The sequence below is a fragment of the Bactrocera oleae genome, chromosome 2, assembly GCF_042242935.1.
Source record: "Bactrocera oleae isolate idBacOlea1 chromosome 2, idBacOlea1, whole genome shotgun sequence".
NCBI classification, from domain to species: domain Eukaryota; kingdom Metazoa; phylum Arthropoda; class Insecta; order Diptera; family Tephritidae; genus Bactrocera; species Bactrocera oleae.
In genome coordinates, this window is record NC_091536.1 from 6,353,068 (window position 1) to 6,372,557 (window position 19,490).

The window sequence follows — 19,490 nt, forward strand, 5'->3', positions numbered from 1 at the left end:
TAAAATCTGTCTGAACTTTCAAGCTGTCGAAAAATATGAAGTGAAATGTCTGACTAAATGTGCTAAAAAAATTGACTAAAAATTCAGATTTTCAGGCTGATGTACTCATATTTTTGCTTACGCTTGACAGGTTGCTGAAAACTAACGGAGTTTATACCATAAAAGTTTATTGTATTAAAATGGTGCTGATGGTAGTTGAGCTGATCAATGAGTGAGTTGCAGAAGTTGAGAGTTGGAGTTTAAGTTGGAGTTTTGATTTTAATGTTTTTTTTTAAGTAGTTGCAGTGGTTTTTAGTATACCCAAATTGAAGTTAGTTTTGTTTCTTTAAATATTTAGTTTAAGTAAACGCATATTTGATTTTGAGTGAGAATATTTGTGTATATTTAAATGTAAGTTACGTTTATTACTTAAAATATTTGAATTGAGTTTTTTGCTTTACAAAATTTTATATGAGTCTTAATTGAAATCATATTACCATTAGTATTAATTATAGTTTAAGCTTAGTCTAAACGTGTTACTAAGTAAATGTATGGGTTTATAATTAGTTCTACATAGTTGGTTGGACTCAAATTTCTACAATAACGTTTATAGGAAAGTCAACTATATACAAGTATTAAGAGGCAGTGAAAGTTGAGGTCGAGTGTATAAATTGGAGTTTATTAATTTTCATGGAAAGCGAAGTGGCTTAGGGCAAAGAATATAAACTACATTCGAATCAAAAACTTACGGAGTTTAATTGCACTTAAGTGCGTACTTAAATTGTGACTAAAAATTATATAGATTTAATGTTAATTAAATTAGTTACAAAAATTTGTGTCAAAACTGCAGTAACAACTTGCATTTAAAGATTTATTTATTAGATAGTTATTTTATATTTTTAACTTATGGAGTGCAATGAGTTAAACTATTACCGAGCGCTGATTATTTCACTCATATTTAAAATTCTGATGAGAATAATTTGTTTTTTTTTAGTCTGAATTTCAATTTAAGTTACAATTTTAAGTGGTAGTTGGATTTTAAATTTTGTTTTGAGTGCATGCTACATAGAGCTGAACTGCTTTCAATAATTATTAAATGTTTAATATTCCTTTTAAGTCTGAATTCCAATTAGAATATTATGATACAATGGTTGAGTAAAAAGTTATTTTTGAAATATATTTTTTTATTCAATCTCCCTTAACTTCAATACACCTATTCCAATGATTCTCCAATAGTTTTATGCCATCCCAATAATGACTTTCCAGCAGCTCTGCAAAATACTCGTCTACGGCTGTAATAGCTTCTTCATTCGATGAAAAACGCTTTCCAACAAAGAAATTCTTTCAGGTCTCTGGTAGTAGTCGCTGGCAGCCAAATCTGGTGAATATGGATGGTGAATATGAATGCTCAAGCAATTCATACTTCAATTTGTTGAATTGTGTCTTTAACAATAACAAAAAATCTGATCACTGCTCAATATACAATTTTTTCCATATTAAAAGAAATACTCTGACACGTCAACTTCCAATGGCTTGTAAATAAAGAATTAATTCACAGAATGACTTGTAACTTTGCATGTGTTCTCACGACAGATGTACCAACTTGAGAAAAAAAATTGGAGCTAGTAGTGCTATTTCCAACTTGTCAAACAACCAACTTGTCAAACAACCTGTATTTGCACAAAAATTCCACTTTGAACAAAATATTCAAATTTCATTGAAGCGAGAGGTTTTAGTGTGGCAACAACGAAACTGTGTGTATCGGCTGTTTGATATAATATGTCGCTGCCGTCCTCAAACGCTCAAGAAGCTGGCTTCAAGACGACATTTGCTGACCAGAAAATTTTGCTGCTGTTGCTGTTGGGCTTGTGTGGATGTTCGAATCGAGCTAAAATTGAGTGAAAATTAAATTTAAAATTTGAGTAGAAATTTGAAAAAGAGAGCTGTTTACAAGTTCAGTATAATGTATATTAAAAAATTTTTAGTGCCCCTTTGATTCAGATTTCAACTTGCATAAATTTGAGTAAATTTTTAATTTGTATACTCTCGACAATATAGCCCGATTTACCACGAGATTTGTAACACCCAGAAGGAAGCATCCGGAAGCTTATGAAATATATATGTACATATCATAAGTGACCAGCGTGACAAGCTGAGTCGATTTAGCCCAGCTGTCTGCCTGTCTATCTGTCTGTAAGATTTATACGCAAGCTAGTCACTCAGTTTTTGAGATATCGATCTGAAATTTTGCACACGTTCTTTTCTCCGCAAGATGCTGCTCATAACTACGTATTAAATTTAATTAACAGAAATATATACGTTATGCAATCGTTGCTGAAAACTGCATGAAATCCATTGTGAAGGCGTTAAATATTTCCATTAATAAAAATCGACGCTTCAACGCGTTGAAAAACTAATAAAACCACAGAAGCGTTAGTGGGTGCAACCCTAAGGACATAATGTGCGACAAACAGCAAAAAAAAAAAAAAAATGAACAAAAAAAACACAGAAAAAACTCTCACTCAGCTAGATTGCTGCACCATTGTTATGCACATCCTCGGCGCTCGAGTGTGTCGCCGCTTTACCCACTCCAAGCTAACCTCTCAGCTGGCAACGTCGAGTGGGCGACTTGGAGAGTGCTCGAAATGCATTAAGCCAATTAGCATAGGCAAACACAAAAGCACTTCAAGCAAGCGATGGACAACAAAAACAACACCAACAACGACAACAACAATGTTAGCGGCGAGAACCGCAACATTTATGATAACCAAAATGCAACACCAACAATTGCCTGCTTACGAGTACACATACATATGTATGTGCTTATACGGTGCCTGTATGTGGCAGCGCAGTTGTTGTTTCATGGCATCCGTACTTAACGTGGTTGACGCTGGTTATCTGGCCGATAGCGGGTGCCCGCCAACTGCAGACTGTCTGCATGCGCTTTGTTGTCGGTTATACAAGGCCACTCGCTGATATGCTCGGCTGCGCGGCTGTCTGCTGGATGCCTGCTGCAATTGTACCGTTAACATGTGTACGCCATTGTCGTCGCTGATGCGCTCAATGTGATTGTTGATTGACTGAAGCTTTGCCTGGTTATAGCTGGTTGTGGGCTTTTTCCTTGTCGGCGTTGTCGCTGTTGTAGTTGTTGTAGCTGCTTGTAATTTCGCAGATGTTTGCAAACAAATGCGGAGATACAAGTATGCATATAGATAGGTCTGTATATGTGTGTGCGTGTGTGAGGCACTCGACGCGTCAAAACGTTTGTTACATTGTAATTGCCAATGTTGTTGTTATTGTAATTTGCCAGCTAAGCAGCTGTGTCGCGTTTTAATGCTAATTTCAAGTGTCTGCATGCTGCACATGTGCCGCGGTGTGGTGGCAAGTGTTGATGGCATCGCGAAACTGCCAAAAGCGGCGTCGTTATTGTTGTTGTAGCCAAACGCGTTTATGCTCGGGCTGGCACGCACATGTTTGTGATTAACGGTATCGATGGCGCGCTGTAACCTGCATTAGCGGAGCTTCGCGGTGACAATAACACTGCAAAGAACTGCGTTAATAGGAGTCTTCGCGGCGCGGGCGCATACGCAGACAGTCCCGGCCAGTTGTTGATTGACGAAATTGGGTTTTCCACTTCATGGCTCAGAGACCGTCCCCTCCACACATTCTTCACACAAATTTTGGTGTTGATGAATGGCTTTGGGAGCGTTCAGTGACCATCTGACACTCAGCCAATGAAGCTCATGGTAGAAATAACAGAAGTTTCGTTGTAAGGCACATGTTGAGGCTAACCCGCGCGGGAAAAAATAAATGTTGTAACGCGACGTTGTTGAATGAGTTCTACGGTTCCGCTGTGACCGTAAGCGCTTTCCAGAACACAGAAGAATTTTTATTTATTGGTTGGATAGACCATAATTTTCTCATTTATAGCACATTGCTCAATCAAATTCCCCGACATATATATTAATATGTATATCTATCTATCTATAAGCATATCATCTAGTTACGAACCATAATCTAATGGCTTAATATCCTTGACCTATGTTGATTGAAGTGGATCTCAGTATTGAGTATTGAGGAGTGAACTAGATTGAATGATGAGCTGTTTACGGTTAGTACCCATTCGTCATAAAATTCTTAAAAAACTTGACCTTAAAATTAACTCTGTATACCCTAGGTCCCGCACAAGTGTACTGCAAACCCTGCTTATATTATTGGCTCTGCTCTAATTGCGATGCATTTGCCCTCACATTTTCTGAGAAATTACTTGCTTGCCTCTGAGTTCAAAGCTATCCAGGAATTCTAACCAAATATTTAGTATGGATTCCAATCCGCTTAAGAGCTGCTGAGTAAAACTACAAAATTCGGAAAAAATCATATGTTTTTGCAAAACCTGATCACATAGTTGACCCCGCTACGATTACATAAACCTAATAATACGTAACTCAGTTTCTTTTGGTCGTCGATTGGTGGAAGGATGCCAGCTAATCTTACAAAACTCAGAATTAATTATTTGGGTATCGATCCACTAGACAGGTTCCGGGTTTAGCTATAGATTTTCTTTACTTTCCGGTTGGATCCCAATCTTTCTGCATATGACGTAGAACCTAGTCAGATGATGGGCTTTGTTATCTAATCTTTATTAGTCTGAAAATTTCACCAAAACCATAAAATATTTTTAGTTCTGATACATATCTGGTACCGAGTGGCTTAAGAACTCGAGCAAAAGTGCAACAATTCTTTACTTCTTCCTCAATAAGTTGAATTTCTTCTAAAAAGTTATTCTTTAGTCTCCTGCAAAATGTTGAATTGAACTCAAATCCATTTGTAATATCCTGCAAACTATAAACTTATCGTGCTGTATTGGATTCAGATATCGATCCATCTGAGGATACCTGAAAACACTGTACCGAAATCTCCTCTAAAGTACCGGTGTTACCATCTACTAAAGGAGTAATTAGCATTATTTATTAACTCTCAATAATGCGAAAGCGCACCATTAAAGAAATCGATTTTCCTAACAGACATCTCTCTTCGAAAAGGAATCAATTAAGTTGATTTAAAAAAACGTTTCCTAAAAAATACCCTCTATTCTTTCACAAGCAACTACATATTATATTAACCCCAAAACTGTGTGGGAATAAAACCCCTGCTAAATTGCCGCTTCGTGTGACGCGCAAAAAGCCACAAACTGTCACAGATAATTGCTACGCGGGGAGTTGCAGATACGCTAAGAGAATGCAGGTGATGAGTATTAACTCCTGATCCAACGGTCGTAATATGCACAGCAACAATCTATGGGCGTTGCTTGTATTTGCGTACAGTTAAAGCAATGTATACAGTAACTACAACAACAATCGCGTCAATATTTGTTGTATATATTTGTCAACAAACGCTTTGGCCACTTATAATTTATGGTGTCATCATGATGACAATAATGAACAAAGAAAACGTCAGAGTGACGACCAGACCAGACGAAATTATTGCACACATGAGCAGATGGCGCGCGGATGAGGGTACGCACGTGTGTGAACTTTTGTAAGCTTGTGAGTATTGTAAGCGTGTAAAAAAATTCGCCACTTTCGATGTCAAGTTTGTCAGTTTTACTCATTCAAGCAGTCAATCAGCGAATAGATTTAATGGCGCACATATTATGAGCACACGAACCCAGCAATGAATTGGAATGTGACTCGAGCGAACTGTAATTAGCTTTGTTAAGAGAAAATGGAGCCTTCGATAGTCTCCATTTATGTATTTCACGTAGCGTAAATTTTTGAAGCTCCACTATTTATGTAAAAATATATGCCATACTATTTTGACCACACCTCTATGTTATGGACCGAAACGTCTACTCTGATATTCTCTCTTGATTCAGTTGTCATCTTTTATGAGTCGTCGAACCCTGAACAACGCTGAAGTGCTTTGAAACGATGTTCCGATATGAAAAAAAACGTTTTATGATCTATTCATATGATCTCTACAACGATGTAAAGATAACGATAATAATGTATTTCTACGATAGCGCGGACTTAAGCAAGGACTGATTGATAACTAAGAGCCTTCTTGTCTGAAACAGGTCTGTAGTAGGGTTGATCCTAAATTGATGGAATTCATTGGATAGATAATAGTCGTACTTTGTGTTACCCATAAACACCAGTCGATCACCAGATGCTCATAGATATATGAAGTGTTTTGAGCTTATCACAAATTTATTAAGGCGGTTAATATCAATTCCAGAAACTTGGCTAGGTTCGCAAGTGGCGTTAGAGGTTCGGAGAGACGAGTTCGGAGGACCTCTTATGGTTACCTCGAGTCAGAAGGATCTCGCAGTCGCACAAGTTCTCGTTGTTGACCAGCATGGGGATCCAAAATTTCAACGCTAGAAGACAAGACAACATCGGATAACCAACTTGCTTCCAATCTGATGAAATTGGGAAAAGCTCGCCCTCCCTAGCAAGCTCATCGGCTTTGGAGTTTGAGCCGATTCCGCTGTGACCGGGCATCCATGCATGTCTGATATGGAATACGTTTGAAAATATTGCTAATGAGGTCATGCACTTCGTGACGAGGTTTAAGCGAACAGTCAGCGAGTTCAAAGCACCTCTCTGAAGAAAGCTGCACTTCGGAGCAGTACATCTACTGCTACCTTGATGGCAGCCACCTCCGCTCTGGCCCGGACTCTTAAGCGTTTTTTCGATGAGACACGATTTAGCTCTATCATAATGTTCCGCAAGCAGGAAATTTGTGTAGATAGCGTAGATATAACACAGTTACCCAAGAAATTGTCATAAATCTACCACAAAACTATGAGTAGTTGAAATTTTTATCCAACAGGGTTGGACGGGATTTCGAGCTCTCGCTAATCTCATTAAATAGGACAATCCAAAGATAGAAAAAATTCCAGCTATAGCCTATAATATCAATCCGAGATCTAATTGTCAGTTTCTTCAGAATTATTATAAAAAATATTAAGTTGACAAATAGTTTACATAATTGTCAGATTTCCTATTTATTTCGATCTGTAATATTATATAATATTTATGCTAAACCTGATTAAATAATGGACACTGCTTACATTTAGACTCTATGGACCTTTACAAAACGGATCCTTTATTGAGCCCTCAGTTAATTTGATTGAATAGGACTTCATAGACTGAGAGATATAGATTTATATTTACGGGACCTTACTTAGTGATAATCTCGCAACGACAACAATAAAACTAGGTCAGGGGGTTCACTGAGAGGATGAATACGTCACTACATTGGAATGGAGCTTCTGTAGGTGGAAAAGATAAGAGGTCTGCTCTATAGCTGGTTGATGGATTGGCCAAGAATAATAACCACAATATATAACCAAAAATCGCACTTAAATTTCGTAAAGTTACTGGTGTAATTTCGGAAAACAAGGGCTAAGTTCTTCGTATCCCCTTTTAAGCCGTTTTTGTACTAGTTTAAAAATAATTAGAAAGTAGATTATATTGTACTAGTTGAAGCCTGCTATAACTAATCCCCTAGACTATATTCGAGTCAATTCTTTACCACCCATGTTTGTGTGTGTGCTTATGCATCATCGTGTCATGTAATTACGCGCAGACGCAATGCACGCATTCGAGAAAAATTCAAGCACAGCTCAGCGCTTTTGCCATTTGATTACTTATTTGCATCGTCCAAAATGCGCATTCATAATGAATCACCGACGGAGAGGCGAAGCGCTGGCTAGTGGATGGTGGATGGTGGGTGACGGCTGACGGCTGACGTGGCGATAGCTAGGCACTTGCATAATTTTACGAGTACCTCGAAAGTGTCATTAAGTTGCTGCGCATTTTTTGTCGCAGTCATCTACATGAGAATGTAACATATGATTATCATATATAAATGTGCGCGTGTGTGTGTGGGTGTGTGAGCGCCGACACAAGCATGAATTTATTTTCGCTTGCTTACCAATTTATTCTTTAATATTAAATGCTGACTATACGAAATATTTCGTTTATTATATTTATGCTCTGGATTTTGTTTTTCTTTTGCAGATGAGTCGCCAATACAGAAATTTTACAAGGATAAGGGCGTATTTCTCACCGGCGGAACCGGTTTCTTTGGCAAAAGTAAGTATTGGTGCTTTGTGATATGTGTCTTCACAGACAAAATGTGAAAATTATAAACGAATTTGCTTATGATACCGTTCGGCTCTCAAGACGTCGAATTATAATTTTAACACAGTATTTTATTATATTATCCTTTCAAGGTAAAAGTACTGCGTAACATTTTCCAATTTTTAAAAAACTTCAAGTTGAACCATCTACTAGAGAATCATAAAATCCAGACTTTTTCTTGTCATAGCTATGTATATACATATATATTGTTAAAGGGATGTTTAATGTCCTTTGGGCTTTCAGCGCTTATTCCATTTAAAACCAATTTTCTTTGTAGCAAATAAATAATTTCTCGCACATCATCGGCTTATGGTGAACTTTATGAAGTGTCCAAACGATTAGGCGATTGGGTATTAGAACAGACCTTTGTGAATTGAACATCTGCAATTGGTGTATCCGCGAAACTTTTGTTTTAATGCTTCGAATAGAGTCCCAAGTTCATGGAATACTTAAAGGATTGGTAGTCCGATTAAAAACTCATCTCTTGTGATTTTCACTGATTGTTACTATTAAATACTGCTCTTTTAAATGTTAGATACATGGTATCGCAATCGCTAAAGATTTTTAATGGAACGCCATTCCTTTGACAGTCGCGTTTACGACTGCTTCTAACGGCAAGATTTTTCAATTATTGGGAGAGTTATTATCTGCCGGTTAAGTTACAAGTAGGTTTGGTTAGACGGCTGATCCATCAGCAATGAGATGGGGTCACACTTAGACTGTTATGTACAGCCTTTTGTGATGACAAACTAAAACTGCTGCTGTAGGATATCAGTAATCGGAAAAAACGTCCTGATCCTATCACAAATATGCATAAGCGTTTTATTTATATTTCCGCTATTTCACTTGGCTGCTTAAAAGTATGGGATCCGAGGAGTTTTTGCCTTGATCTGGCAAAAGCAGGACTTTCGCGTAAGAAGTGTTGAGATGATTCTATCCCATGCATGAACCCTAATCGCGCAGTGTTCAGTTAAAACTCCTACAACCATTGATAAGTGGACCTTGCTGAGAGCGAAGAGTTTTTGTCTCTTTACCGCAGTTATTGAGACTAAAGTACCAGTTCTAGCAAGCTCAAAATTTTTTTGATGGTATGATTAAAATAGTACTGCTGATAATGTTTAGGATTCATATCGATCCTTAGAAGTTCGGGAATTTCAATTGGTTATCCGGCGAAACGTTTCAATAAATGTAAGGTGTTTCAATGTCCTTAAACTATGTCTACAGATGCGTAATTTAAAATCTTCTTAGATTGTCAATTTAATGAATAGTCGAACGAATTTGATGCGGACCTTTAAAGCCTTTAGTAAATTTTGGTCTTTTTGGTTTCGGCTAATTTTTGAAAAGCCATTGGCTAGATTGTTGCATAGCTTCGACGTCACATTCACAAAACTACGTCTCGTCAGCAGTAAGAATGCGTTTGATGATTGTGGGGTCCTCAGCTATTTTACCAAGTATCTCTTTTGTTAGCTCAACTCGACGTAGGTTTTGCAAATCATTGGTATGAATCTAGCAATGACACGCTTTATACCCAAAACACTAACCAAATAATGTTGAGTCGTTGTATAAAAGATGTTGAGATCTTATGGAATTTCTCTGCTGCTAACACAACACACAATTTTGAAGGACCGTTTCTTTAATTTTTTCGATATTATGGTCATTAACTGAAAAGTGTCTGCCTATAATGTATTTTATACTGCTCCGGAGTTTCGAATACTCAACCCATGACGTGACAGTCTTTAGTTAGCCTTAACTAGTGTCATCTATTGTATATTATTATTCTCACAATTGTTATTTTAGATTCAGTCATTACTGAAAGAATGTTAAAAGTGTTTCACATGTTCACCTTAGCGTAAACTTAGCCTAGGCGCACACTACATTAGCTGCCTCTCTCATAACAGATACATACACTTTCAGCTTATTTCTTTGTTGTGCTCGTAATTTTTTTAAATAAATTGCTGCTAAATAAGTATCAAGTAATAAAAGCGCATATTTTGTTTTATGTAAAATTTGTTTAGCAGAAAATTATTAAACTAAAACCGCAGTTGCCTTATAATTTTTACGCGCCGTTTGTATTTGATGGCTTTTGGTATAGAAACCACAAGTAAATAATACATACGCACTTTTATCTCACCCTTCTTTTGTTCATTTATTTTATTTAATTCCTTTTTCTGTTGTTGTTGTCATATTTTCCAGTCATAATAGAAAAATTGCTGCGCATCACCGAAGTGGCTCAAATTTATCTGCTCATTCGCACCAAAAAGGGCAAAGACGTCTACTCACGCATCGACGATCTGTTCAATGATCCAGTAAGTGATGCTTATACAAACATATATTTATATAGTTATATAGCGTTATAGGCTAAAACGCAAGCTAAACACTTCGTTTGCTTGTATAAAGGAACCTTTTTTTGCATTTTATAAGCCAATATTTTTACCTTTTCCGTTTGTTTTGTTCTTTCAATATTTCTCGGCATTTATTATTATTAGTATTTATTTTAGTATCTGTGTTTGTTTCTTTTTTCCACACTTTTCATAACGTGCTTGCCGTCCAGGTGTTTGAGAAATTGAAAAAATGCAATCCCAAGTATCGGCAGAAAATCACTATCATCAGCGGTGATTGCTCGCTGCCCGCGTTGGGCATCACGCAAACCGAACGTGAGCTAATCAAGGAGAATGTAAACATTGTCATTCATGGGGCGGCGACGGTGCGTTTCGATGAGAAATTGAAAATGGCCATTGCCATAAATGTGAACGGCACCAAGGAGATATTGCAGCTGGCGAAGGAGATTGTCCACTTGAAGGTAAGCTCGGACCGTAATCGCTGAATGATACTTGGCTAAAAGGATATGCACGCACACAAACACACACACACATATACCGACACATTTGTACAGAATAGGTGGAATTCAGCTGAAACTTTGTGTAAAATAATGGAGGTTCGGTAATTTCGTCCGCAAACTCGATAGTGTCCACTGTGCTTGTGTTTGTATGTGTGTGTGTATATGGTATGTAGGCGTGTGTGGCTTTGTTATTAGGAAGCGATTTCAATTTGCCCGTTGCAAACTCACATACATACCTATACATATGTAGTTGCCACCTGACAAACTTTGCGTGCGTCTATATATACACTTCTATCCATGTGTGTATGTGTGTGTTTGTGTGTGTCAAGCAATTTATGTTTCTATTTACCGTTTTGTTGTCGCAAGTATCTCACTTTCATTTCATTTTACTTTTTTCTTTCTCTTCCCATCTCTCTCTCTCTCTTCTCTCTTTCAACCCACAGGCCTTCGTACACGTCTCGACAGCCTTTGCCCATTGCAATCATCGCTATATACAGGAGCGTTTCTATCACAGCGCCATTACCGGTGAGAATGCCTGCAAGCTGGGCGAGTGCCTCGATGAGCATACGCTCAACGAGCTGACAGCGACCATAATCAAAGGATATCCGAACACGTACACATACACTAAGGTCCTGGCGGAGGATATTGTGCAAAACTATGCGGAGAAATTGCCAGTGACGATATTTCGGCCAGGCATTGGTAAGATTTATTTAATGAAATTGTGATTTCTCCGACAACAACAATGATTGCTATAGACAACACCAACAAGAACAAGCCACGGCAGTAAAGCTAGGAAATTGCTTTCGTGTACTGCGAATTTGGTTGTTGGTATACTTGTTGTTCTACAACTTGTTGTTTTTGTTTTTTACTTGTTGTTGTTGTTCTATTAGTTGTTATTTTTGTTCTACTATTTGTTGTTGCTGCTTAAAACCAAATTCAGCAGTCAGCACATCCATAAGCATTTGCTATAAGGTACAAATTGCAAAAAGTCGATTGTCCAGGTGCCACACACCTCAGTTTCAGGCAATTCCGGCGTCTCAGTTGACAAGCAGTAATACTACAAGTGGTAATCCTTGTACTATGTAAAATCGGCCAATTCAATGTAATAATGCCGCACGATTTTACTAAGGATTTGTGAATGACACGAGTCGATAGCAAGCCATGGCAAAATAATTCATTTCACAAGCGATATTTGCTGGCTCAAGTGCGGTTGGCTTTTGCGTTGTTTTAAGAGATGACTTTGTGCCGCAAATTTGGTTAACAAGTTTTCTTAAGATTGAATTTTTTTTGCTAGAATGTTAAATCGGTATGAATTATAATTAGAAGTTGTCTGCTGGGGGTTGTCAAATATTAACCCACCATTCTTCGAAGCAATTTTTCATTTGTTGGTTGTTTTTGTTGTTACTGCAGAAAATCGACCTGAACTCAGTTCGGCCGACGAAAATTTCAGTTTAGTGAATACACGCAGGTCTTGAAAAAGATCTTTAAATCCAATGAATACATAGAGGTCTTGAAAAAGATCTTTAAATCCAATGGAGAGATGGTCCAATACAGGACGGCAAAATTGGTATTGGATATGGTTGGAATTTTGAAAATCCTTTACTCATTCATCGACATTAATGTTTCTTTCAGAATCGGTTCAAAAACCTGATGCCAAATCGCTAAAAATTCCTTAAGCAAGACCAATCAATATAGAGAACTCAACCCATGTACCTAGAGTTCTTTCGAAAAGCTCAAACCATACAAATACCAACTCATCTTTTTTTTAGTATCAGCATAAAATGTTTTTCAGCGTAAAGAATACATAGAGCTATATAACATCAATTATTCATACAGGCAGTCCAACACTAGATCCAAATTGGTTCGAAAACCACATGTCAAATAGTAACAAAAAACAGAAATATTTTACTATTTCTTTTCCTTTAGTATGCGCCGAAAATTAAAGAAGAATATATGCAGTGATTCGACACTAACCCGCGGAACTAGTTCGAAAACCTCTTTCTAGACACTGTTAAAAGATAGAGATCTTTTACATTTTTAATTATCGGTACAAAATATACCTATATGTGTATGCATGAACTTCACCAGAGTAAATTTATTACATTTGAGAAGGAAGTTCTAAAGATTGTCACTGCGGTAGTGAAGGTCTCTAACCTTTCGATACTCAGTAGATTCCGTTACCTAAAAAAATTCTTCTCATTACAACGGAGCTTAAAACCACTAGCAAATTAGTTTTGATAGTAAAGAGAAAGGCCTGAACAATTTAAGTTCGAGTTTGGTACCAAAAAGTATAATGAGTACAGGGAGTCTTCTGTAATGAAAAAATGAAATTTGTATCGGCTTTTAATGATCATAACACTGAAAGAAGTATGTGTATGTGCTTGCTGAAGCAAATCAAAGGCTGGGGTTAGATAGATCAAATGGAATATAACTTTACTTAAAATACGTAGCTTGGAACCCAACTAAAACTATTTCTGATATCGGGTTAAGCCATGTGATGCGGTTGAGACAATAATGAGCTTGTAACCTTCTATGATTTGGTAAACCACATGAATAACTTGTTGGTCGGTCTTGCTCACACTTCAAGAGGGTTCTTCAACTGCTGTGTACTACTTTCAAAAGTGTAGTCTTCGGAGCACTCCTTACGCTTTTCCAACTATTGTTATTAGTTTCATTTATATTTAAATTCTTCCTCCGCTACAGTTATCACCACATACAAAGAACCCATTTCCGGTTGGATCGATAACATGTATGGACCGTGTGGCATAATCGTCGGCATCGGCTCCGGTGTGTTGCGTGTCTTTAGCGGGAAGGTGGACAACAAAGCAAACATAGTGCCAGTGGACTTGTCGGTAAATGCGCTATTAGCTAGCGCCTGGGATATTGCACGCAATACGTAAGTGATAGTGAGAAGAAGAATTAGCAAAATTTATGGTGAAATATTTTTATCTTACAGTTACGATACACCGCCCATCTACAACTATGTGCCAGATGCCGACAATATGGTCACTTGGAAGGAGTATATGGAATATGGTTTCGAATATGGCTGCAATATACCAATGCGCAAATCGATTTGGTATCCACGCTTCACAATCGTACCCTGGCGTTGGCAATTTGTGATCTTATCCTTTTTGTATCACACAGTGCCAGCGATGTTTATGGATTTATCAATGGTTGTAGTTGGAAAGAAACCAAGGTTTGATAAATATATTTTATTAAAACTATAATAACAACAATCGATTAATTGCTAACTTTCGGTATCATTTCAGAATGTTAAAAATCTACCGTAAAATACACAAATTCTGCTCTGTGATGGAATACTTCAGTTCTAATGATTTCAAATTCGATAACGATAACGTGCGCACATTATCAGCGAAACTGGAAGGTGCCGATAAGCAAATATTCGGCTTCGATATGCGTCATCTCGATTGGAAGGAACTATTTCGAGTCAGTTTGGTGGGGTTACGTTTGTATGTGGTGAAGGATGATCCTAGAAGTGTGCCGGAATCGATCAAACGTCATGCGCGGTAAGTTTTAAATACGCTATACAAAACAAAATTAGAAGTGAGGGAAGGGGCGTACTAAATTAAAAAAGTATTGGCAAAAGTGTATAGTAAGAATTGAAGTCTGTGATTGGAATAAGAAAAGATATAAATATAGTAGTTAAAATTCGGTCGATTTAATCGATAAATTACGCAATCAAAATGCTAATATAAACAATCGACAATTTTTCATGGTATTATAATATTAATCTTAATTACTTGTTATTTGCTACGTAACAGTTATTCGGCAGTATTTGAAATATATTTTTATGCAATAAACTATCAATAGAATTAATCGGTATCGATATATCTTCCCATAGTTTTATCTGGATAAAAAACAAAATACTATTTTACAAGTAAAGAAATATTCTTCGAATAGTTTCTGAGAGATTATTACGTACCGACTTCGTTTTCGGTAACCGTTCGAAAATGAATATTAATTGTTTCGAAAAATTTGGAAGAATAATTTACCATAATTAAAGCATAAATAATGACATAAACAAATACAAATATATATATTTTGGTATTGTACCCTTTTTGAAAGAATCAGTTTTTCTCTTTCGATATGAGAGATTGTTGATATTTTAATAACTATCTTTAAGCTTTCGTACATATATATAGACTTTTTATTAATTATTTTTCTCTTTCTCTTTCAGGCTAAAATTGCTGCACTACACGACGCTCTTTATTGTTTACTCACTGGTGTTAGCGTTATTATATAAGATTACTAATTTCTTCTTTTTCTAGCAGTCATTTAGCTTATTTCCCTTTTAATTACTAATAACGAGTGTTTTCTAAAGTTTTTTTTCCAAATACATATGTGCAAAATGCGAAAAATAAATATAAATTTATAAATCACAGTTTAAAATATAAATATAGGTTCACTGGCTATACTAGAAATTGAAGACTGTAAAGTAAAAGGGTAATGGTTGCTGTGTCATTATGGGTATGTATAATTATATAGAAACAAGGCTTTATATGTATATGCTAGGTATATTAATCTTATTAACTTTATTATGAACAATTTAAAAACATAACTTTGAAGATAAACCTACTAAGAGAGCCATCATTTTAATCGAAGTAAAACAAGGTTCAGTCGCAACTCCCCTTCTATAGAACTTGTCAGCAAAGTGTGTCTCTTAACTAACATTAAACTGAGGCATATTTATCATATTATATTATCATATAAGTTAGTCAGAGGAGGCTTAAAAAAATTTCCTTAAAATAATCAAACTTCAACCGCTAATATCCTTTAAACGAAAAAATCGTTTAAGACCTATCTTTTTTGTAAAGCTTTCAATTTACTACAAAATACAATAAGAGCTCATGCTTGGAGAGACTTTCTTAGAGAGGTCTAAGAAACTATTTTTCAGAGTACAAAGCCAAAAAAATTATATTCGATTTTTTTACTCGCCCTAATAGATATTGATATTGATATTGATATTGGTATATGTACTATACGAGTATATACCTATATATAATATAATATATTGAAATGGGACCTGAAATTTGTGAATAAAATATTGAGAAGAGAAGAGCTATTTTGGTATTCTTACGATTAAATACATAAAATAAAAGTAAAAAATGCCTCCGAGCTTCATCACTTGCGACTTGATACTTCCTTCTTTCAACACATGTACACTTCATCAGTATATTGTGCATTTGACAAACCACACTCGCAACGCATGACCGGTGAAATATTCTTTTCATATACCATAGCGCACAACCTTTCATACTCACAACGAGAAAATGCAAATACTTCGTCACCTGAACTCGAACAAACTTACTTATGACAGAATATAGCCCAAAGCTCACTTTTCTTTAAAGACGAACGGAGTCTTATGACAAGAGCGTTGTGTGTGTGTGTGTGATACGCCGGCGACCGAGCTGGTTTATTTGAGTGCGAAAGCACGCAAGTTAAAAATGCCTAAAGGCGCTGCTGCCTCTGCGCAAGATGGCACACACAACAACAACACACATATGTGACCTCACACACACGTACAAAGGCACATCAGCATAAATACGCTTATAAATGCTACATAAAAAGGCATATAAAGTTTTAAAGGCGACCTTTTGTCGGCGGGCGCACGTAAATGGCAAGCGTCTGTGCGAGCGCAATAAATCCCTTCGGGGCTGCCAAGTGGCAGGTGAGATTTAAGAGTTGACACGAATAACATAGACTTTGAAAACTTTTACCTGTTTATACAATACAATACGCCAATGAATAAATAAACTTTAAGTAGACATATACATATACATATTGTACATATGTAAAATATGTAAGCGCACACATATACAAACATATTTATACGAATATGTAATGTAATATATAATATCTTGTGTATATGTTTTTAGCTTAAAGCGAAACTCAAATATTTGTTTTAAATACGAAAATAATTAGAGGATCGCAGTGTTTTAACTAACCTCAACCTCAAACAGTTGGACTAATTTCATGCGCAACCAAATATTCTAAACTTATTTATATTTTCTCGAAAATTATAAACTATTGTCATTATTATTACCATTTTCATTACCATTACCAATCGCATTACTACCACCAGTTTCATTACCATTACCATTACCATCACCAATACCATTATTATTTCCATTATCAGTCCCATTATTATCACCATTACCCTTACCATTACCATTACCATTACCATTACCATTACTAATATCATTACTACTACCATTACCGTTAACATTATCATTATCATTACCATTTTCATTAATTTCGAGGCTAATGGCAATTCCCTTCCTAACACTTTTTGTTTTGTAGCGTAGTTTAAGCCAAACTCACTGGTAAGGTAGCCGTAGATTTGTAGCTGCGGAGAACCGCCTTCAGATAAGTTATTATCCATTCCGATAGCAAACTATCAACCCTGCATTCGAGCCTAGTTAAGAAATACAGAACCTCACTATCAACGGCATCGAGTGTCATCTTGTTAAATCGAGTATGGGTGTCAGGCAAACCAAATGAGTTCATAAGAAAAGGATGCTCGGCCTCACTATCAGTAGAATATGAGTCGTTATAGTCGTCGTTGTTCTAAATGGTAATTTCCCTAACGATATCCATGCGCCAAAACTAAGAATATTACCGGCTGCCAATTGTAGAAGCTGTAGGGAAAAAAACGGGTTAGAAATATCTCAAGGCTACTATCTTGTCTGTCCTGTCTTTTCGAGACTAAGGCTAAAACATCACGGATCTCACAGCGTCTGCCATCGCAGCGAGCTAGCGAGAATATAAATAAGAAGTTATGTCTAAGCACATTTCTGATTGACTCAAGACGATCAGACAACTTCTAGGTTCTAATTAGTGGAGTTTTTTTTCTTCACAAAGGATTTTATATAGCAGTCGAAGTGGCATCCCATCTTGAGGTTCAGCCATAGATGCCTAACCTAACATAAAAAAATACTACTATAAATACGAATATCATTCAAAATTCATTATAAGTTAATATAAAACTGGTTTATCTCAACGACATATCACCGCCCTCTAACCACATTCAGCACTGGATCGAAATAGTTTACCTTTAAACATTTTTTGGCTTCCATTTTACTTTGCCTTGAACTAATTTGGCTCCAATCAAACAACTTCAAAATTGGGTTTCACATGCCGGAGCCACAGCAAATTCGAATTGAAAATCGCTACACTAGTTGGTGTGTACCCTGTAGGCACGCATTCGAGCACTTTGTGTGTGAGAATGCTATCACATAACGGTTATTAAATCTACACCCACACACACACATACACACATACACAATAAAGTTCACGCATGCGACGGAGACATCGAGAATGCAATTATCCACTCGGTTGCAGTGCAAATACAGCAAAGTAACTTCAGTCGCACTATGCAGTTGTGTGTGTGTGTGTGTGTGCAGTATAAGCGTATGGATGTGTGTGCGTAGCTACACTTAATATTTGCAACATATTTCAAAATTTAAATACCTAAACGTCCCCTAATGCCTGTTTTGTCAACCCTGCGCTTGCGAGTGCCTTCCCCCTCAAACAACTCTCGTTGAGCGTCACTGTCGCTAACCTAGAAAACTTGTACCGAAATGTGAGGAACTCTACATAAAACTTTGTTTGCTGTGCCCGACGTTGCATCACAGACGACTGAGTTATGTTTTGGCTGGCAAAGTTGTAGTGTTGTGGCATACAAGTTTAACACCGCCACAAGCCACCCTCATTCGCATCATCAAGCCCTAGCCAACCCTGGTCATGTGGCCGGACCATTGTTGATTGAAGTAATTTAAGCATCCTAAAAGTATACTTCAAAATTATGACATCAAAATGTTCTCAATTAAAGCACTTGCGCCGAGCTGAGAGTGTGTTAGGCAACTAAACTTTGATATGAGATCAACTTTAGTTTGTGTTAGTGTGTGTGTGGGTGCAAAAGCAGGCCAATATGCAAGGGGGTGTATACATGTATGCACGTGTATTAGTGTAAATGTAATTGCATGTTGGTGCAGCTTATGCTTTTTTGCTGGGATAAATGATTTGCTTCACTGAAGTGCAAATTAAATGAGCTACTCAAGCACCAGATATACTCATACATAAGGACTAAACACATGCATACATATATATAGGTATAGTTAGTATGTTGTTAAACATAAATGTCGCTATCAAGGTAATGAAATTACTGTACATATGCATTTTGCAACATCAATTTTATGATTTTATGCGATCAATAATATGGCACAGTATCGGAGAAAGCAAGGAAATATGGAGAAATCAGTTCAAAAACTTTGTCCGAGTAATGTAGTAAAGCGTAGTCAGAAAACTTTTAAACATAGAAGAGTTGTTACCTGTAGGCAGGCAGTCAAGGAAGCTTCTAAAGGTCAGAATTTCTGATATATACAAATCAGCATTAAAAAAACAGGGAGAATTATTACAAAACCTCGACTTAATTGGCATGAGCATTGGCTACCCACTTGTCAGCAGTACCACAGTGTTGCAGTTGGGAGGTATCTAGTTAA

At 36.7% G+C, this 19,490-nt stretch overlaps 1 protein-coding gene across 4 annotated transcripts in view; it reads left to right on the forward strand.

Moving 5' to 3' along the window:
- LOC106623281 (fatty acyl-CoA reductase wat) overlaps positions 1-15,384 on the forward strand; it is a 101,272-nt gene extending 85,888 nt beyond the window's left edge. For all 4 annotated transcript variants that reach the window (XM_036373304.2, XM_036373305.2, XM_070107684.1 and 1 more), the window contains 8 exons: positions 8,007-8,081; positions 10,323-10,435; positions 10,681-10,929; positions 11,412-11,667; positions 13,672-13,864; positions 13,925-14,164; positions 14,238-14,495; positions 15,167-15,384. In XM_036373304.2, coding sequence (XP_036229197.2) covers positions 8,007-8,081; positions 10,323-10,435; positions 10,681-10,929; positions 11,412-11,667; positions 13,672-13,864; positions 13,925-14,164; positions 14,238-14,495; positions 15,167-15,257 — 1,475 coding nt within the window. In that variant the 3' untranslated portion in view covers positions 15,258-15,384. The remainder of the gene's footprint in view (positions 1-8,006; positions 8,082-10,322; positions 10,436-10,680; positions 10,930-11,411; positions 11,668-13,671; positions 13,865-13,924; positions 14,165-14,237; positions 14,496-15,166) is intronic.
- The last annotated feature ends 4,106 nt before the right edge of the window (positions 15,385-19,490 follow it).